Raw genomic sequence first — 16,716 nt, 5'->3', positions numbered from 1 at the left:
CATACTTCATTAAATTATTTTCATTTCATGCTTTGATTTAAATTTAATATTATTCATATACTAATTCTTACTAAACAATAAAGGGTCTAATAAGATGAATTTTTACATTAAAGATATTTGGTTTTAGAGGGAAGTCACATAAGATGCTAGATATGTTTGGTGTGCACATTCAATTATGAAATTTTCATTTTTTTTTAATAAATCACAATAATGGAAAATTAGTCTTATTAGATGAGATTTGAGGGAAGACTAATAAGATGTTAGATTTATTTTTGAGTGCACATTTCAATTATGATTTTTTCATTTTTTTTTTTAATTCAAAGAAGTGGAAACATAGTATAATAAGATGAGGGAAGTCTTATAACATGTTATGTTTGGTTTGGAGTGCACATTTCAATATAGGTTTTTCATTTTTTAATCACAAAAATGAAGGCATTTAAAGATAATACAAAGTATACCACAAATAAAAAGATACGGTCTCACCTAATCTATTGCTCTAATCAGTTCTCAAATAAGCAAACTTTGACATTAAACTGATGCTAAATGACACCTTTTCTTTTTTTGAATGTTTATAAATAGTTCTAGTAGAATATAGATATGCTTAAGAATCTATCTTTTCAACAAGTAGTGTTTGTACCTGAAAATTCTTCGTATGTTTTATGTCATTAAGTAACATAATTGCAAAAAAGATCAACATATTCATTATACCAACTCTATCGCTATTTTTACGTTGTGTATATGATCTATATTCCAAAAAACCTATCAAAGAGGGGAAAGAGATACCCAACCTTTAATATTAGCAAAGCAAAGACCAAATATCTTTGGAAACATTCTAGCTTAATTTCTAAAGTTCTATTTGTTATGAATTGTCATTAAACAATGCTTAATGACATAAATTATGATTGCAACACCTCATTTGTTACTCTTTTGTGGATGATCAATTAGCTTAATTGGTTAGAATCTTTAATGGTGGTACTGAAAACCTAAGATCAAATTATGTTTACATCATTTGTCATTACAGCTCTCTATATATCTATAAAAAATGTTACATAATATGATACATTAGCTTCTCCTCAAGCTTATGTATTGACTAATTACAACTTCCCATGTTACAACATTATTCAATATCTAATATAAAATGTGCGTGATCCGGTAAGTAAACACTCGAGCAATTCCCTAACATTTTTGCCTTTTATTTCTTCTTAATTTCTTAGTTATGAATTATTACATATAGTTGAACTAATTACTTTATAGGAAGTATATATGAGAAGAAGTTGAGAGCTTAGTGAGTTTATGGCTTATAGATAGTCTAACTAGTATAAACTTTAATATTTTAAGGATGGTTATGTTATAAAGCAATATATCTATATGATTAATTTACTTTTTGCAACTTTGGGATGTTGTTTGGGAGGCATGGTACTTTCCATCAATTATTTTTGAGATTTTCCAACTATCAAGAAAGCTTGGAAATAAAGGGTCAGCTAGATATAGTTATATATATAATCTAATATATATAAATAAAGTAGGCATTTTTGGAGAGCATTTGGAGCGCCACATAAGAAAAGGTTTTATTTTGACCAATGAAAATATAGATTAATAATTTATTTTAGGATTAAAAAATTCACTCGCCACCTACGAAAAAAGTGACGAATAAGATTTAAGAATTTTGCCACATATGTAAAAACAACGAATAGTAAATAATTAAAATTTAAACTTTTTTAAAAAAACTAATAATTATCTTTTTTACATATATGGATGCAAATATTTGATCGCAACTATCTTTAATCTCTCCCTAGAAAATATTATGAAGATTACATATTAATTATGTACTCATCGAAACGAATAAAACTAAATCTCATATGACAATGTTAGAGAGAAATTTAGAAGATTCCCCCTAATTTTAATAATTAAAAGATTTTAAGTGAGACTAACATTTTAAACCAAAACGAGTATATAAAAAAAAAACGCATAAGCAAAGGATTTATTTTAACCAATAAAAAATAAAGATTTTTCATTTATTTTTGAATAAAAAAATTTAAATTGTCACCTAAGCAAAATTAATGAATAAGGATTGGGATTTTAATTCAAGCGCCACATAAAATATATAAAATAATGACATATAATGTTAAAATTAAAAAAAATATCTTATGATATTAGGAATCTTATTCAAATTTATATTTCATGAATGATCTTCATAAATATACAATATGTTATACTGTATTTAATAAAATAATTTACTAGAACCGTGCATCGCACGGGCTTATATCTAGTTAATTTTGATAGAGAATATCCATATAATATTCTCATCTTAGGTTTAGGATATATTTTGTATAAGATTATCTTTGATATCCATACATATCTAATGTTACCTAATATGATTAGGTTTCTCATTGTAACCCTATAAATATTGATCAATGGAAATCACTCAGGAGTTTCATATTATCTGACATGGTATCACAGCTTAGGTGAGATCTTGGGATCATATACAAAAAATTCTCACCTTGCCGGTGGGTTAGAAAATTAAACCCACCGGCAGGATATACAAAGTTTTTTATGCTTCCGCAAACACACATATAGATTTTTTTTTTCTTTTCTCAAAGTTTTTTTTTGAATCTTTATGTAATCTTGCGCCTCCTACAACAGTAGCAATCGCGAAAGCCTCCTCCATCGTTGTTGGCAATCGCATACACTACCGCCTCCCACTACTGGCAGTAACCACATCTGCCAACCTACTCCATGTGCTGCACTCTATTTCCACCTCCCCATGACCAACAATGATTCTTACATTGCCTCATTTTTTACACATAATCACATAGATTTTGTTTTGGTGGTGGTATATCACAATAAGGTCAACTTTTGCACATCTCTTTTGCTATCAAGTTTGCTCCTTTTATTGTTGCAGCACTTGGAATCTTTGTGGAGTATTAATTCTTGCTACCTGGTTTCTCTTTTGAGAATTGATTAATTTCAAACGGTGGGATTTAATCTTTTCTTGGGCAATTTTATTTGTTTTTCTTCAACTGTGATTTCACGTAGTAGTGTAGTGTCTTCTCCCCGATGATGGTTTAATCCCTTAACTTCTTCTTCTCTGGATCTGCAATAGCCCAAGCCTGTGTGCGACTCTTCTCCTTCTCCTCTGGCCTAGCAGTGCTTATCTATACTCTACATAGGTCGTGGCTGTTGCTTCTCATCGTCATCATCGGCACATGTCTACTACTTCCCTTTTGATCATAGGTTACCATACTATCCTTACTGCTCGATGCGTGATTCAGATCCAGTCTGAGCATTCGATTTTCTCCCGCTCCAATTGCGGGGGTGTGATAGAGAATATCCATAGAATATTCTCATCTTAGGTTTAGGATATATTTTGTATAAGATTATCTTTGATATCTATACATATCTTATGTTACATAATATGATTAAGTTTCTCATTGTAACCCTATAAATATTGATCAATGGAAATCACTCTTATTGAGAAGTTTCATATTATATAACAAATTTTATAAGGAACAAAATCCTCACTTATTGGATTGAGGCTTTTGATTGAACAAAATGATTAATACTCCATATCAAATAATTATTTGCAAAAACACCCAATTTCCTTTTTTTTTTTTTTCAGATCATTTTCTCAAAAGAGATCGGATCTTCACATAAAAATGTTATTTTAACATTTAAATAATGTTATCAATCTTGGCAAACAGTTGAGTTTGTCTTTAACACTGCGCAATAATGGTATCATACTGCCATGGTATGTGATTGCCATTTAATCAATAACTAATTTTTCTTAATGAGAATTGATAACTATTTAAGCCCTTTAATTAAATTATTTAGGCTTGAAAAATATAGTGTGGGGTTTAGAGGGGGCCCATAACTTTATATTTTCTTAGTTATTTTCTGGGTTAGGAGTATTAGGAAAAGGGTGGTCCAAGACAATTATCCCACATTCATATTAAATTTGCAGACATGTTCGAGCCGTGTATAATTAGTAGTTTCCATGACTGTTTAGTTCGTTACGCGTAATGGACACGATCTAAGACTTCTAGTAACCACTGTTTATGCTTAAATTAATTTATCTATTTTATTAATTTTTTCAATTAGAGTCGACTAATTGAACTACAATCCTTATCTTATTACTTTAAAATTTTGATGAATATTTTGGGGGTTGAAATAACTATGTTTTCCTTACTTCGTGAAGATGAAGATATTTTGGATGGTTGAATGAACAATTGAACATAGAACATGATCACGTTCATGTACTCCAAAAACAGAACACTAGAGCCTAAACATTCAACGACGAGAGGAATAATATTTTCGTAAACAAGATTGTTATTATCTTAAAAGTATAAGATTCACATATAAAAAGGCGAGTAAAGCATTGATAATAATGTAGAGCTATAGGTAGTAGATGAAAATGACAATAGGGCCAAGTTGACACGGGTTAATGATGCCCCATGAAGTTATTGTCTTGTGGTACGAAAAAGAGTGGTAGTCTACTATTGTGGATTATTATATAAACAATCTGAATGAAGTCTCCGAGCAATTCGTTCTAATTTACGGGGAAACTCTTTTTTTTAGACTACAAATTTCTCACCAAATTTCGGATCACCTCATCTTCACCTCAAAAAAGCAGCCAAAAAAAATCATAACAAAAAATGGCATTTGTTATTTCTCATTTTCTTTTCAAGTAATGCTATAATTTTGCTACTTTCTTTTTAGCCTCTCTTTCTTTGATGTTTCATAAATAAAATAGAATAAACTTAACCCATACACGTTTTTACCTTTTTTGAAAAATTGGGTAAAAAAAACAAAACGGAAATATTATTCTCTTGTTCGTAGAAATTTCTCTTCAACGCTTCTTTATAATATTGAACTCGGTTTCATGGGTCAATGGTTGTTATTTACATGAAGTATAAAGTAATGGAGAGAAGAAGCTGAATCATTTTATTTTACTTTATCTTTTTTTTTTTCTGGGTAATTTAAGAAGCTAGAAATAAATTCGAAGTACTCATATATAAGATAAGAGCATAGTTGTAGTTAGAGAGAGAATAGAAGAAAAAAATGGAGAGTTATTTGAGTCAAAACTTTGAGGTGAAACCAAAAGGAACATCAGATGAAGCGTTGGAAAGATGGAGGAATTTGTGTGGCGTCGTCAAAAATCCAAAGCGTCGTTTTCGTTTTACTGCCAACCTTTCCAAGCGTTATGAGGCGGCTGCTATGCGTCGTACCAATCAGGTTTCTCTCTCTGTCATTTTTGAATGTAAATTTTTGTGCGAACCAGCTTGGACAATCAATCGTATTTTCGTATTGCATCATTTTGACTTTCACGCTTACAGTGTATTATTATTACTGCGAGTAAATGTTGAGACAAATCTAATAAAATTAATTTGACTATATTTTAGTGTTTGATTTTTTGGTATTGGTAAATTGTAAAAGAGGTTTAAAATGTGTACTGTTTTATGAACTTAAACAGGGAGAACACATTTTGGATGCTATGCCATTTTTATAGAAAGAAATTTAGCTAGATTAATACAATATATTTTGTGTGTTCTAGAGAGAGACTTTATTGCTAATCAAGAAGCAGTTTCACATATTTTTTTTTTGGAAGCATTTTAGTTGTTGCTTCGTATTAATTTCTGGATTTTGTTGCGTTACCAAAAAGGTAAGCGTGACAAATATTAATGTAAAACATAAATCCTGTATTGTTTTGATGAACTTAAGAATTTTTTAGAAACAAGTCATGTTTGTGTTTGATTGATTTCACATTAATTTGAAATAGTTTCCAGTTTTCAATAATTTAATGAAATGCAAGATGACAACAATTGGTTTGTGTTTGAATTTATGTCAAGAACGAATTTATGTAATTTCTTGTTGATTTTGGGTTGGTTTTGCCTTAGTCAAGATTGTCACCTCTGATTTGAGGGTCAATCATCAATATGCTATATATTGGTAGAATTCAACTGACTTTAGCTTTTCATTTTTGATGTTACAGGAGAAGTTGAGGATTGCTGTTCTGGTTTCAAAGGCTGCATTCCAGTTTATACAGGGTAAGTGCTTTCGAAAGTTTATTTATAGAAGTCTTACAATCAAGGAGCTTAAGTTGAGTGTTAAAATCGTTGGCATATTTCGTGTGTGTAGGTGTGGCACCGAGTGATTATGCAGTCCCTGAGGAAGTGAAAGCAGCAGGTTATGGAATATGTGCTGATGAGTTGAGTTGCATTGCCGAAGGCCATGACCTAAAGAAGGTTAAAGCCCATGGAGGGGTAACGGGAATTGCAGAAAAGCTCTGCACATCAACTGAAAATGGGCTTACCACCGATCCAGATACTCTTGCTCGTAGGCAGGACTTATTTGGGATCAACAAGTTTGCTGAACCTCAACTTCGGAGTTTTTGGGTGTTTGTTTGGGAAGCCCTTCAGGATATGACATTGATGATTCTTGGAGTTTGTGCTATTTTCTCCCTGATAGTTGGTATTGCTACAGAAGGGTGGCCTCTGGGGGCTCATGATGGGCTCGGCATTGTAGCTTCCATCTTATTAGTTGTTTTTGTAACTGCAACAAGTGATTATCGTCAGTCCTTGCAGTTCAGGGATCTTGACAAAGAAAAGAAGAAGATTGCTATTCAAGTTACTAGGAACGGTGGTAGGCAGAAAATGTCTATATATGACCTACTTCCTGGTGATATTGTGCACCTTTCTATAGGGGATCAAGTCCCTGCTGATGGGCTATTTGTCTCAGGATTCTCGGTGTTGATTGATGAATCAAGCTTAACCGGAGAGAGTGAACCTGTTATGGTCAGTGATGAAAACCCTTTTCTTCTCTCGGGGACCAAAGTCCAAGATGGATCATGCAAGATGATTATAACAACTGTTGGGATGAGGACTCAATGGGGCAAGTTGATGGCAACTCTTAGTGAAGGGGGAGATGATGAGACCCCATTACAGGTCAAACTCAACGGGGTTGCCACCATTATTGGTAAAATTGGACTTTTCTTTGCTGTGGTGACTTTTGCAGTACTTGTAAATGGCTTAATTTCTCGCAAATGGAGAGAAGGGACTCATTGGTATTGGGCTGGGGATGAAGCACTGGAGTTGCTAGAGTACTTTGCAATTGCTGTTACCATTGTTGTGGTGGCTGTTCCTGAGGGGTTGCCTTTGGCTGTGACTTTGAGTCTTGCATTTGCCATGAAGCAGATGATGAATGATAAGGCCTTAGTCCGTAACCTGGCTGCTTGTGAGACCATGGGATCCTCTACTACTATCTGTAGTGATAAAACCGGGACTCTAACTACCAATCACATGACTGTGGTAAAATCTTGCATTGGCTTGAATGTTAAGGAAATTACCAATGAATCTAGCTTGCGCACTGAGTTGCCTGAGTCTACCTTGAAGCTTTTGCTTCAATCCATATTCAATAACACGGGAGGAGAGGTTGTTGCCAATAAAAATGGGAAGCATGAAATATTGGGAACCCCCACGGAAACCGCTCTCTTGGAATTTGCCTTGTCACTTGGTGGAGATTTTCATGCTGAGAGGCAAGCATCTAAGCTTATCAAAGTTGAACCATTTAACTCTACAAAGAAAAGGATGGGTGTAGTATTAGAGCTTCCTAATGGAGGAGGTTTAAGAGCCCACAGCAAAGGTGCTTCGGAGATAGTTTTAGCTACCTGTGATAAAGTGATCAATGCAAATGGAGAGACAGTTCCCCTAGATGCAGAAATTTTGGAGCATCTTACAGTTACAATTGATCAGTTTGCAAATGAATCCCTTCGAACCTTGTGTCTTGTCTATATGGATATGGAGAATGCAGGATTCACTCCAAATGACCCTATGCCCACTGAAGGGTACACTTGTATAGGGATTGTGGGTATCAAAGATCCTGTTCGACCTGGAGTCAAGGAGTCTGTTGCAATGTGTCGTGCAGCTGGGATAACTGTAAGGATGGTTACGGGAGACAACATTAATACAGCCAAGGCTATTGCTAGGGAATGTGGTATCCTTACTGATGATGGCATTGCCATTGAAGGTCCGGTTTTCCGAGAGAAGAGCCTAGAAGAATTAGAGAAAATCGTTCCTAAAATTCAGGTTGGTCCACTAACCAATTTTAATATATTTAAACTGGTTTTTAACGACTAAAATTGATTTTTACTAAATTAATGTGATTTTTACTAAGCAATAGGTTTATTTTTACGCTTGAATAGAACAGGTTTTAATTTCATCTAAACCTTCTTTTTGCAGGTGATGGCAAGATCTTCTCCCCTAGATAAACACACACTAGTGAAGCACTTGAGAACAACATTTAATGAAGTCGTGGCAGTCACAGGAGATGGGACAAATGATGCCCCTGCTTTACATGAAGCTGATATTGGACTTGCAATGGGCATTGCTGGTACTGAGGTATGTACTATATAGACATATTTGTATGAAATTGGCGTCATATAGATTCCAGATCATTTTGTTTACTCGCAGTGACATTGATCTGTCTCTAAATCTTCAGGTGGCTAAAGAAAGTGCTGATGTTATCATTCTAGATGACAATTTCTCTACTATTGTTACTGTTGCTAAATGGGGACGTTCAGTTTACATAAACATTCAAAAGTTTGTGCAGTTCCAGCTGACTGTTAATATCGTTGCCTTGCTTGTTAACTTCTTTTCAGCCTGTTGGACCGGTAAGAATCCTTCTATATGAATAGTTCGATCTTTTGGCCATATGTAACATCATTACGAATTAATCTAAAAGCTGGTTAATTCAAAAAGTTGATCAATAGTTTGGTTTATCTAAACTAATCTTGCCTATTCAAGGTAATTGTACTGTGTCAATTTCCTAGATGTCTGACACTCTGATCTGGCTATTTCAGGGAGTGCTCCGCTCACTGCTGTTCAGCTTTTATGGGTCAACATGATCATGGATACCCTGGGAGCTCTTGCATTGGCTACTGAGCCTCCTAATGACGACTTAATGAAGCGAACACCAGTTGGGAGGCAAGGAAATTTCATCAGCAATGTCATGTGGAGGAATATATTAGGCCAATCCTTCTACCAGTTCATGGTAATTTGGTTTCTGCAAGCAAACGGAAAAGCTTTATTTGGTCTTCAAGGTCCAGAGGGTGATTTGAGCTTGAATACTCTGATCTTCAACTCCTTTGTGTTCTGTCAGGTATTTACAGTTACTCTATGCTTCAAGGTCTATTTAATGAATTATACGGAAAGATCTTTATTGTTTTGCAAAATTTGACTGTAAAGCATTTTTCTTCATGCAGATATTCAACGAAATAAGCTCAAGAGACATGGAGGAGATAGATGTATTTAAGGGCATATTAGACAATTATGTTTTTGTTGCCGTCATCAGTATTACCCTCTTCTTCCAAATTATAATCGTCGAATATCTTGGTACATTTGCCAACACCACTCCCCTCAGCTTCATGCAGTGGTTCATTAGTATCTTCATTGGATTCTTGGGCATGCCAGTTGCAGCCGGCTTAAAGAAAATACCAGTTTAAGGCTCCTGTATCACACAAGCGCAATATGTATGGATCAAGTCCAGAAGCATTGTTTGCATTAAGCACTAACAGTCTAACATCTTTTGTTACCTACCCGCTGCTAACTTCATGACCTGCAGACGCATTTGATTGGAAGAATTTAAAGTAAATGTTCTAATATCAGTATCATGAGCAGCAGAGCAGGAGATCACTTTGTTTTCTTAATTTTTTTTTAAGGTTTTACAACCAAGGCGCATTTGTATGGCAGGGTTTAGGAAGTAGTTTGTTATTTAGATTCCTTTTAAGTTGACTACTTGTAAATCAATATGATTTCTCTGTAACTAGGATCTTGATTTCATTCAGTCAAACTGTAATGCTTATCACCATCTATGTGAAATTCCAGAATTCTCAGGGTGATGTTTCTCTTTAGATACAAAATATTGCACGCTTAGAATTTTGATGTTATAGTTGCACTCCATCACAAAAGTCATCCTCTCTGAAAATAGAAGTAAAAACACACAATAATTGAAACACTTGCTAGCATATTATCACAATATCACCCATGTTAGTAAGTTACTGCTGCTTTAGAAACTTAGTAATTGGAAAGAGAGACAAAAAATTTGATAATGCAAGTTTGTTTTTACATGTCGCGTCCACATGGGAAACTTCTAGTACTATTACATTGCATATAGTCGAATTTGGGTTTTTTATTTACAGAACTGAACTATTCAGAGTGCATAAGAAAAAACCAATATTTTATCACGATATACATCAGGTTTCACATGAATAATCCCAGACAGGATCAAGCAATGCTTTGATACCAAGAAGTTCTTGTAATCCTTCACTGTTCTCTGCATCCTCAATACAGCTTTCAACTTGTGGGTATAGCTGTTTCAGATAATAAAGTATCATACTGAGCTTTGCCAACTGTATGTCTTCCGGCCTCAACAGTTTCGTGCAAACAAAGCGCACAAGTCCCAAGGCAGAGGGAAATTCCTTCCTTAACAAATATGTTGTAGAGCCAATCAGAAATATTAGTCCCACAATGTCTAAAACTTCGTGATTCATCCGAATTAGTTGAACCATCATTCCAATTAGCTTGCTAAAAGCTGAAAACTTTTCATTTACCACGTCTTTATCATCTTCTTCATCGCCTGATTCAGAGCACTTAGTTTCATAAAGCTCAATACTCGCTAAAATTGAGAGCCACGGATGAATATGCATTTCACCATCACTAGACAAGTGAAGAGAGATATTCTCTTCCACTGAATGTTTAAGCATGTTCCTAGATCCCAAACTTAAAATCACATCGGGCAGCCATTGTTTTGCTAAACTTACCACGCGTGCTGCATAACCAGGTCCACAATATAACTCAATGGAGGCTATTAGATCAAGCAGATTATTTGCAACTTCAAAGACTTCTCCGGGAGCAGGAGAATCTTCAGTTGAGCTTGCAAGAACTACATTAAGCAGCTTCGCGGCATAAGTGAAAGAACTCTTGAAGCACAAATGAAGTTCTTTCAATTGTTCCTCCCGAAACTTCAATTCGCCATGAAAGCATCGTTTTAAGATGGATATCATATTCTGCAAATAGCCAGATGTAAAAACGAAAACCCTGTGTCTGTTATGAAAGATAAGGTCCATGGCTGCAACATCGACTATGAACTTCAGAACTGCGGTGCAAATTTTCACCGAATTCAACAATTTTCGTCGATAAGAAAAGGCAGCTCCTACAAGAACAAGCAGTTCGATAGAAATGATTAAAATAAATCTGAGCTTATCAATGAGTGCAAACATCATGATCCTTCCAGTTGTAACAGGGTGATTATTAGAAATCTAATAAGAAATTTCAAAATGATTTACCAGATTTATGAAAGAAAAATGGAATAGTCATTGCAACCACTTCCCAAGATAGTGAAATATGTAGACTTAGCACCAAAAAAGTTTGTACTACACATCCAAGTTAAGCTAGGTCAACAGGAAACTAAACAAAATCCGGGATGGGACACAGTTTCTAGAACACTGTTTCCTATCTGTTTACAGTCTAGCAAGTTTGGAAATATACTCATGAGAAGCACTATACATGTAAAACAAAACAAGACACAAAAAACTCCTTGATTATGTTACTAAAACCAATCTCATACCGAATGCCAGATTAACAGGAGCTAGTCATTCTAAACCAAATGGATATAGACAGCAATAATATAGAAAGTTAAATGGTTCATAAACCCTCGTACGTAACAATGTCATTCTAAGTTCAACAAATTACACAAATTTTATCCTTTTTTACCTTGTTGGTTATGGTCACTATTCTCACTAATATGGGAAAAGAGAGCATGTTGCTTACCATCATCATCTACATCGGAGTCTTCTTGCTTTTGCCTGCGAAGCTGAACAGCCATGTTTTTACATAATTTACATCCTGACAACATTGATCCAATTTTTGCCAAACCCCCAGATCTAAGTACTTTCTCTGTACAGATGAGAAGATGATCCAATGTCTTGTCCACTAGTGTTTGCTGAAAAGGAATAAAAGGATATTGCCAAACAATCATCAATTACATTATATTATTGCAGCTACACTGATGTCACTGTAAAGAGCTTCTAGTACAACCTCAGACTACTATAAACTTGAGACCTAATATCAAAGTTCACAAGAATGTTCAAGAGCAATGACCTCTTCCAAAATAGTAAAAAACTTTACAAAAATAAATAAACAAATAAATAAGCAAGCGTGTAAACTTTTCCTGCTAGTATCTAAGGTATCAATCATATACATTAACAAAGGTTAATATGCAGAAAAAAATACAAGTAAAACATATCCAATAAAAATAAATCTATCAGCTTAATTATTTGAAAAACCTATAAGCATTAAGATTTATAATTACTTACCTCCTCTTCCAATCCAGAACCTTGCGTATTATTCTCCCTATCATTATGATCATCAACGTCATTGACACTAATATGTTGTAGGGTCATGTGCAGAGAAAGAGCCATATATGCATCAACCAACAATGAATCCATAAATTCACAACACATAGTGTGCCCAATGCTTATTTCTGATATGACCTTTAAGGAAACAGTCACCAATTTTAAGTGCTTGGATTTGAATATAGCTTTTCGGCTGATCTCTGAAGCTAAGAGATCTTTTATTTGCCATGCTATTCCTACTGAAATTTGGTAGCTGTTCTTGAATGCTAATGGTCCTTTTCCATTAGCACATTTCCCTTTTCCCGATTCTCTTGTGAGTCTGCTTTTCTTCCTCTTTGCAGATTGCGTTATCTCCCTGGGTACTTTTATACTGAAGTATTCATTACACTGGATAACAGTGTCTCGCAGGAGCATTGATAGAACCTCAAACATCTGGTCAAACCATTTGCAAGAAATAGCCAGTTTATGTGCAGAGCGTATTTCAGCTTGCTTTTCTTCATTCCCAGACAAACCACGACAGTTTGAGACAGAAGCTAAGCATTGTTCAAGTAGTCCATTTGCACCAATAGGAGAGACAACAGAAATGATATCAAAAAACGAGGATTGAGCATTCCCAAGCATTGCAGCAGCCAACAAACCCTCCAGTATTTCACCTGAAAATAGTTTCTTAAGAAGGTCTCTGTGAGATGAATCGTTTACCAGGTTTCTACAAAGGTGGCCTAAAGCAACAAATATCCCCTTAGTATGATCTTCATCAAGTTCATCAGAAGAAAGGACTAGATCAATGAGAAATCTGACTAGTTCTGTGAGAGACTTTGAAGATGCTCCTTCTGAAGCAAGAAACTCACAAAATCTTGCACCAGCCAAAGGAGACCTTTTAATTAGTGTGATTGTACGAGTGCATGCTTCTCCTACATTGAGCTTTGATGGAAAGTATGACGGTAAAAGCAACCGTACAATCCTTTGAGCAACTTGTGGTTGATCATTTGCAAGAGTAGTCAGTAAAACATCTAAATTGACCACCTAAAGATTAAAATACAACAGCATTAGTCAACCAGCACGGAGAAAAGTAGGTGGCAATAACAAAAAAAAAAAATACTGATGCTGTGTATAAGCCTATAAGGCACTTTTCTCTTACCTTATTAAACAAGAACCCTCGAACATCCATAATAAGTAGAAGGAGATCAGCCATAGCAATTCGAATTGACAAAACTGAATCCAAAATCAAACTATGCAATCTTGGCAAAAGTACTTTAAGGAGTTCATGAGCTTGAGCATTGCCCATCAAATAAATTATGCCATTCAATGAGGAGAGTCTAACCTCATTGGATATATCATGTGACATATCATCAAAAATGATGGTTAACATTTTTGTAATAGTGGAGGAAGGAATGATTTCCCAAAACAAACGTAGAATACGACAACAGCCTTCTACTGCAACTACCCTCACATCTGGACAATCATCTTTAAGTAATTTTTCCAACAAGAAAGATTGCTTTTCAAACAAAGTGTCCTTGGCCTCTTTTGTAGCATCTGGATTTTCAAGAGGAAACATGTCCAAGAGTAAATGAAGTGCATTCTGCCGAACATTTGAATTTGCAACCTGCAATGGTAGACATACATAATTCTTAATTGATTTGCAAAAGTTTTCAGTTACCAGTTCATACAGACAATAGCAATGCAGACATTCTTATGCCCTTGCACCACTATGCTTTAGCACACAATTGTTAAAAATAAATTTTACATGACATTGATGTTTTAAACCCTTTATTTGATGGTAATTTTAAATTTTGAATTTCACATGATTTAGCAAACCAGCACAATTTAGTTGAGTGTCAACCCCATGTGAATACTGAAATAAAGTTTTCTACAAGATGGGAAACTTCAGAAAAAGGGGCTATCACGTAGAATTTCTTACCCTTAAATTAGGCAAGATTGATCAAATGCTCAAACAACTTTTTACACGAATTCTCCAAATAATAAGCCTAATGTCTTCCAGAGAATAACAACTTAAATCCCAATTTATACCCTACCTATTGAAATAAAGAGGAGCCAATACCAATTGGAGTGTCCAATTCACAACCCTTTCCCTACATAGTATGAAAGATCATTACCAGTAACCTATACTACCAATACCATTTGGAATGTCCAAAAATTACAGAAATAAGCAGCATAGTACTGATGTTCAGACACCAAATGCATTAGTTATATAAAAGTATAACATATGTTAAATAGCAGTTAACTACATAAGCCTAATGATACGACTTATGTTGTTAACTGAAGGAAACCACAGAAGCAATATAGCAGTAAAACATCCAATTCATTGCAATTAGATGTCTAATCACAATATTATATCCCCTTAACATTCAAGGATATCACAATTGGGAATAACTAATCATAAATTATTTCTATTTCAGAATAAAGGAAAAATCTTAACGATCAACCATTACTAAATACTGGAATAGCATCCAAAATACCTGCAATGACCGAAAAATCACAGGCTCAGCGAGGCGAAAAAGGATCTTCTCTACCCCATCAGTAGTCCTCTGATTGATGAACTCTCCTAAAACCCTGCGAACAGAAGCTGCAAGTGAAGCAGAACTAGCAAATGTTGCACTTTCAATCAAACCCTGTAAAAACCCATCTTCAATTTCTGTCCTAAGATCACCTTCCAAACTCTTCCACCCTTTAAATAAAATCTCCCCATAAGCCTCCAACATTGACTTCCTTCCAAAAGGAATTTGGGATTTGATCATTGCCAGCACCTCCTTCAGAACCTGAAGACTTAAACCGAACAAAAAGGCGATAAACCGCCTTCCATCTTCGGTTTTTAAGTAGAGAGGACTAATCACACATCTAATTAGCAACAATTTCAAGTCCTCTATACTCACATCCTCAAAATCAAACAACAAAAAAGCTTCCCTCAATACATAGACCCTATGAATATCAACCTTTTTCCTTAAAGTTAACGACCTCGAAACAAGAAATGGGATGAATTGAGAGATTATCAATTCTCTCCCAACAAGCTCCTCCTTCCACCATAACTCACACAAGCTAGAAATGTCGGATAACAGGCCATTGTCGGACTCAAAAAGGATCAAATTATCGTGCAATTCTTGAACAGCCGGGAACAAATCATCGGCAGAGAAGGCATTTTGGGGATGTTTTGTACAAATTAGGGCAATGTAAGCGTAGATTTGAAGATTGTGAAGATGGGTTTTTTGTTGGGGAGGTTCTTCGACTTGGGTCGTTGAATTTCGAGAAGATCTTCGAGGTTTTTTCAATGGCGGAGAAGGCGGAGTTTTGGGGCAAGATGGGATTTTGAAGGAAGCAATTGAGTGAGAAATTGAGGAGTGGAGAGAAAGAGGGAGAGAAGTAGAGATGTCTGAAGAAGGTTTAACGGAGAAAATTAGGGTTTTGAGTGAAGGTCTAGCTGATTTTAGAGGGAATTTGATGGCTGATGCTAGAAATGAATCTGCAGAATTTTGCAGAGAAGAACGAAGCCGTTTCTCCATTTTTTTAGGAGAGAGGGGAAGAAGAAAGACGAACAAGAGTGCAAATTTGAATGGTTGAACGATGGCGCTCAACTCTAAGAGACTCAGACTCTATATTCTGGGGCATTTGGTAATCTTATTTCCTATAAAAACAAATTTTTAAAACAAAAACTACTGATCCAGGTCTAGGTTGGGAGTTAGACCTGGACCCAGATCCGTTTTTTTTCAGCAGGACTCGGATCCGTCAGGTCCAAGATTTGAGGACCCATATCTGTGAAGAACGGATCTGGATCCACGGATCCGGGTCGGGTCTAGATCTACTTCTATTTCAAGATGTTACTGTCAAGCTCGGTAAATACAAAAAAGACCATGCACTATATCTTTTCATGACAATTATACCCCCGTGAGAAACAATTTTTGTTGACAATTACAAAAAATTATGTGGAATACTATTGTTTGTGGTTGAATCCGTGAGCTTTATGTTGTAATTTGAGAGAATTGGGAGCACTTGATGTTTTCCGATCGTTGAATGATTAAGCAATGGTTTTATAGGCCGGAAAATCGTGACCAAAACGAACAAAAACAAAAAAGTAGTCATTGTAGTGGGACCCATTGCGTTTTTCAGTCACCGGAGTTGTAATTTGGTGGTAAAATAAAACTTTTAAAATAGTAGGTGGTAAAAAACAATTTGTCCAAATTTTTTTTAGTGATAAAAGTCAAATTTTTTTTTTTTTTTTTATTATATATATGTACAAAATATTTCAAGCATACCGATCCACCTGAACTCATTTAAAAAATATTACTGCAATTTGGTTA

General features: G+C 35.0%; 2 protein-coding genes across 2 annotated transcripts; one reads left to right on the top strand and one right to left on the bottom strand.

The window, feature by feature from the left end:
- Positions 1-4,520: 4,520 nt before the first annotated feature.
- LOC110682428 (calcium-transporting ATPase 2, plasma membrane-type-like) lies at positions 4,521-9,904 on the top strand. Its single transcript, XM_021858762.1, has 7 exons — positions 4,521-5,232; positions 5,990-6,044; positions 6,136-8,081; positions 8,235-8,393; positions 8,494-8,665; positions 8,855-9,153; positions 9,257-9,904. Exons 1-7 carry the CDS (start codon positions 5,059-5,061, stop codon positions 9,494-9,496), a joined length of 3,045 nt encoding a protein of 1,014 aa, XP_021714454.1. The 5' UTR covers positions 4,521-5,058; the 3' UTR covers positions 9,497-9,904.
- A 167-nt stretch (positions 9,905-10,071) lies between these two features.
- Positions 10,072-16,059, bottom strand: LOC110682427. Its single transcript, XM_021858761.1, has 5 exons — positions 14,884-16,059; positions 13,545-14,009; positions 12,368-13,429; positions 11,823-11,994; positions 10,072-11,205 (listed from the first exon to the last, which is right to left on the bottom strand). The coding sequence occupies exons 1-5, from the start codon at positions 15,919-15,921 to the stop codon at positions 10,247-10,249; spliced, it is 3,696 nt and encodes a 1,231-aa protein (XP_021714453.1). The 5' UTR covers positions 15,922-16,059; the 3' UTR covers positions 10,072-10,246.
- Positions 16,060-16,716: the final 657 nt, after the last annotated feature.

Source organism: Chenopodium quinoa, unplaced genomic scaffold (assembly GCF_001683475.1).
Source record: "Chenopodium quinoa cultivar QQ74 unplaced genomic scaffold, ASM168347v1, whole genome shotgun sequence".
Lineage (NCBI taxonomy): Eukaryota > Viridiplantae > Streptophyta > Magnoliopsida > Caryophyllales > Amaranthaceae > Chenopodium > Chenopodium quinoa.
This window is presented reverse-complemented; position numbering and strand designations above follow the sequence as displayed.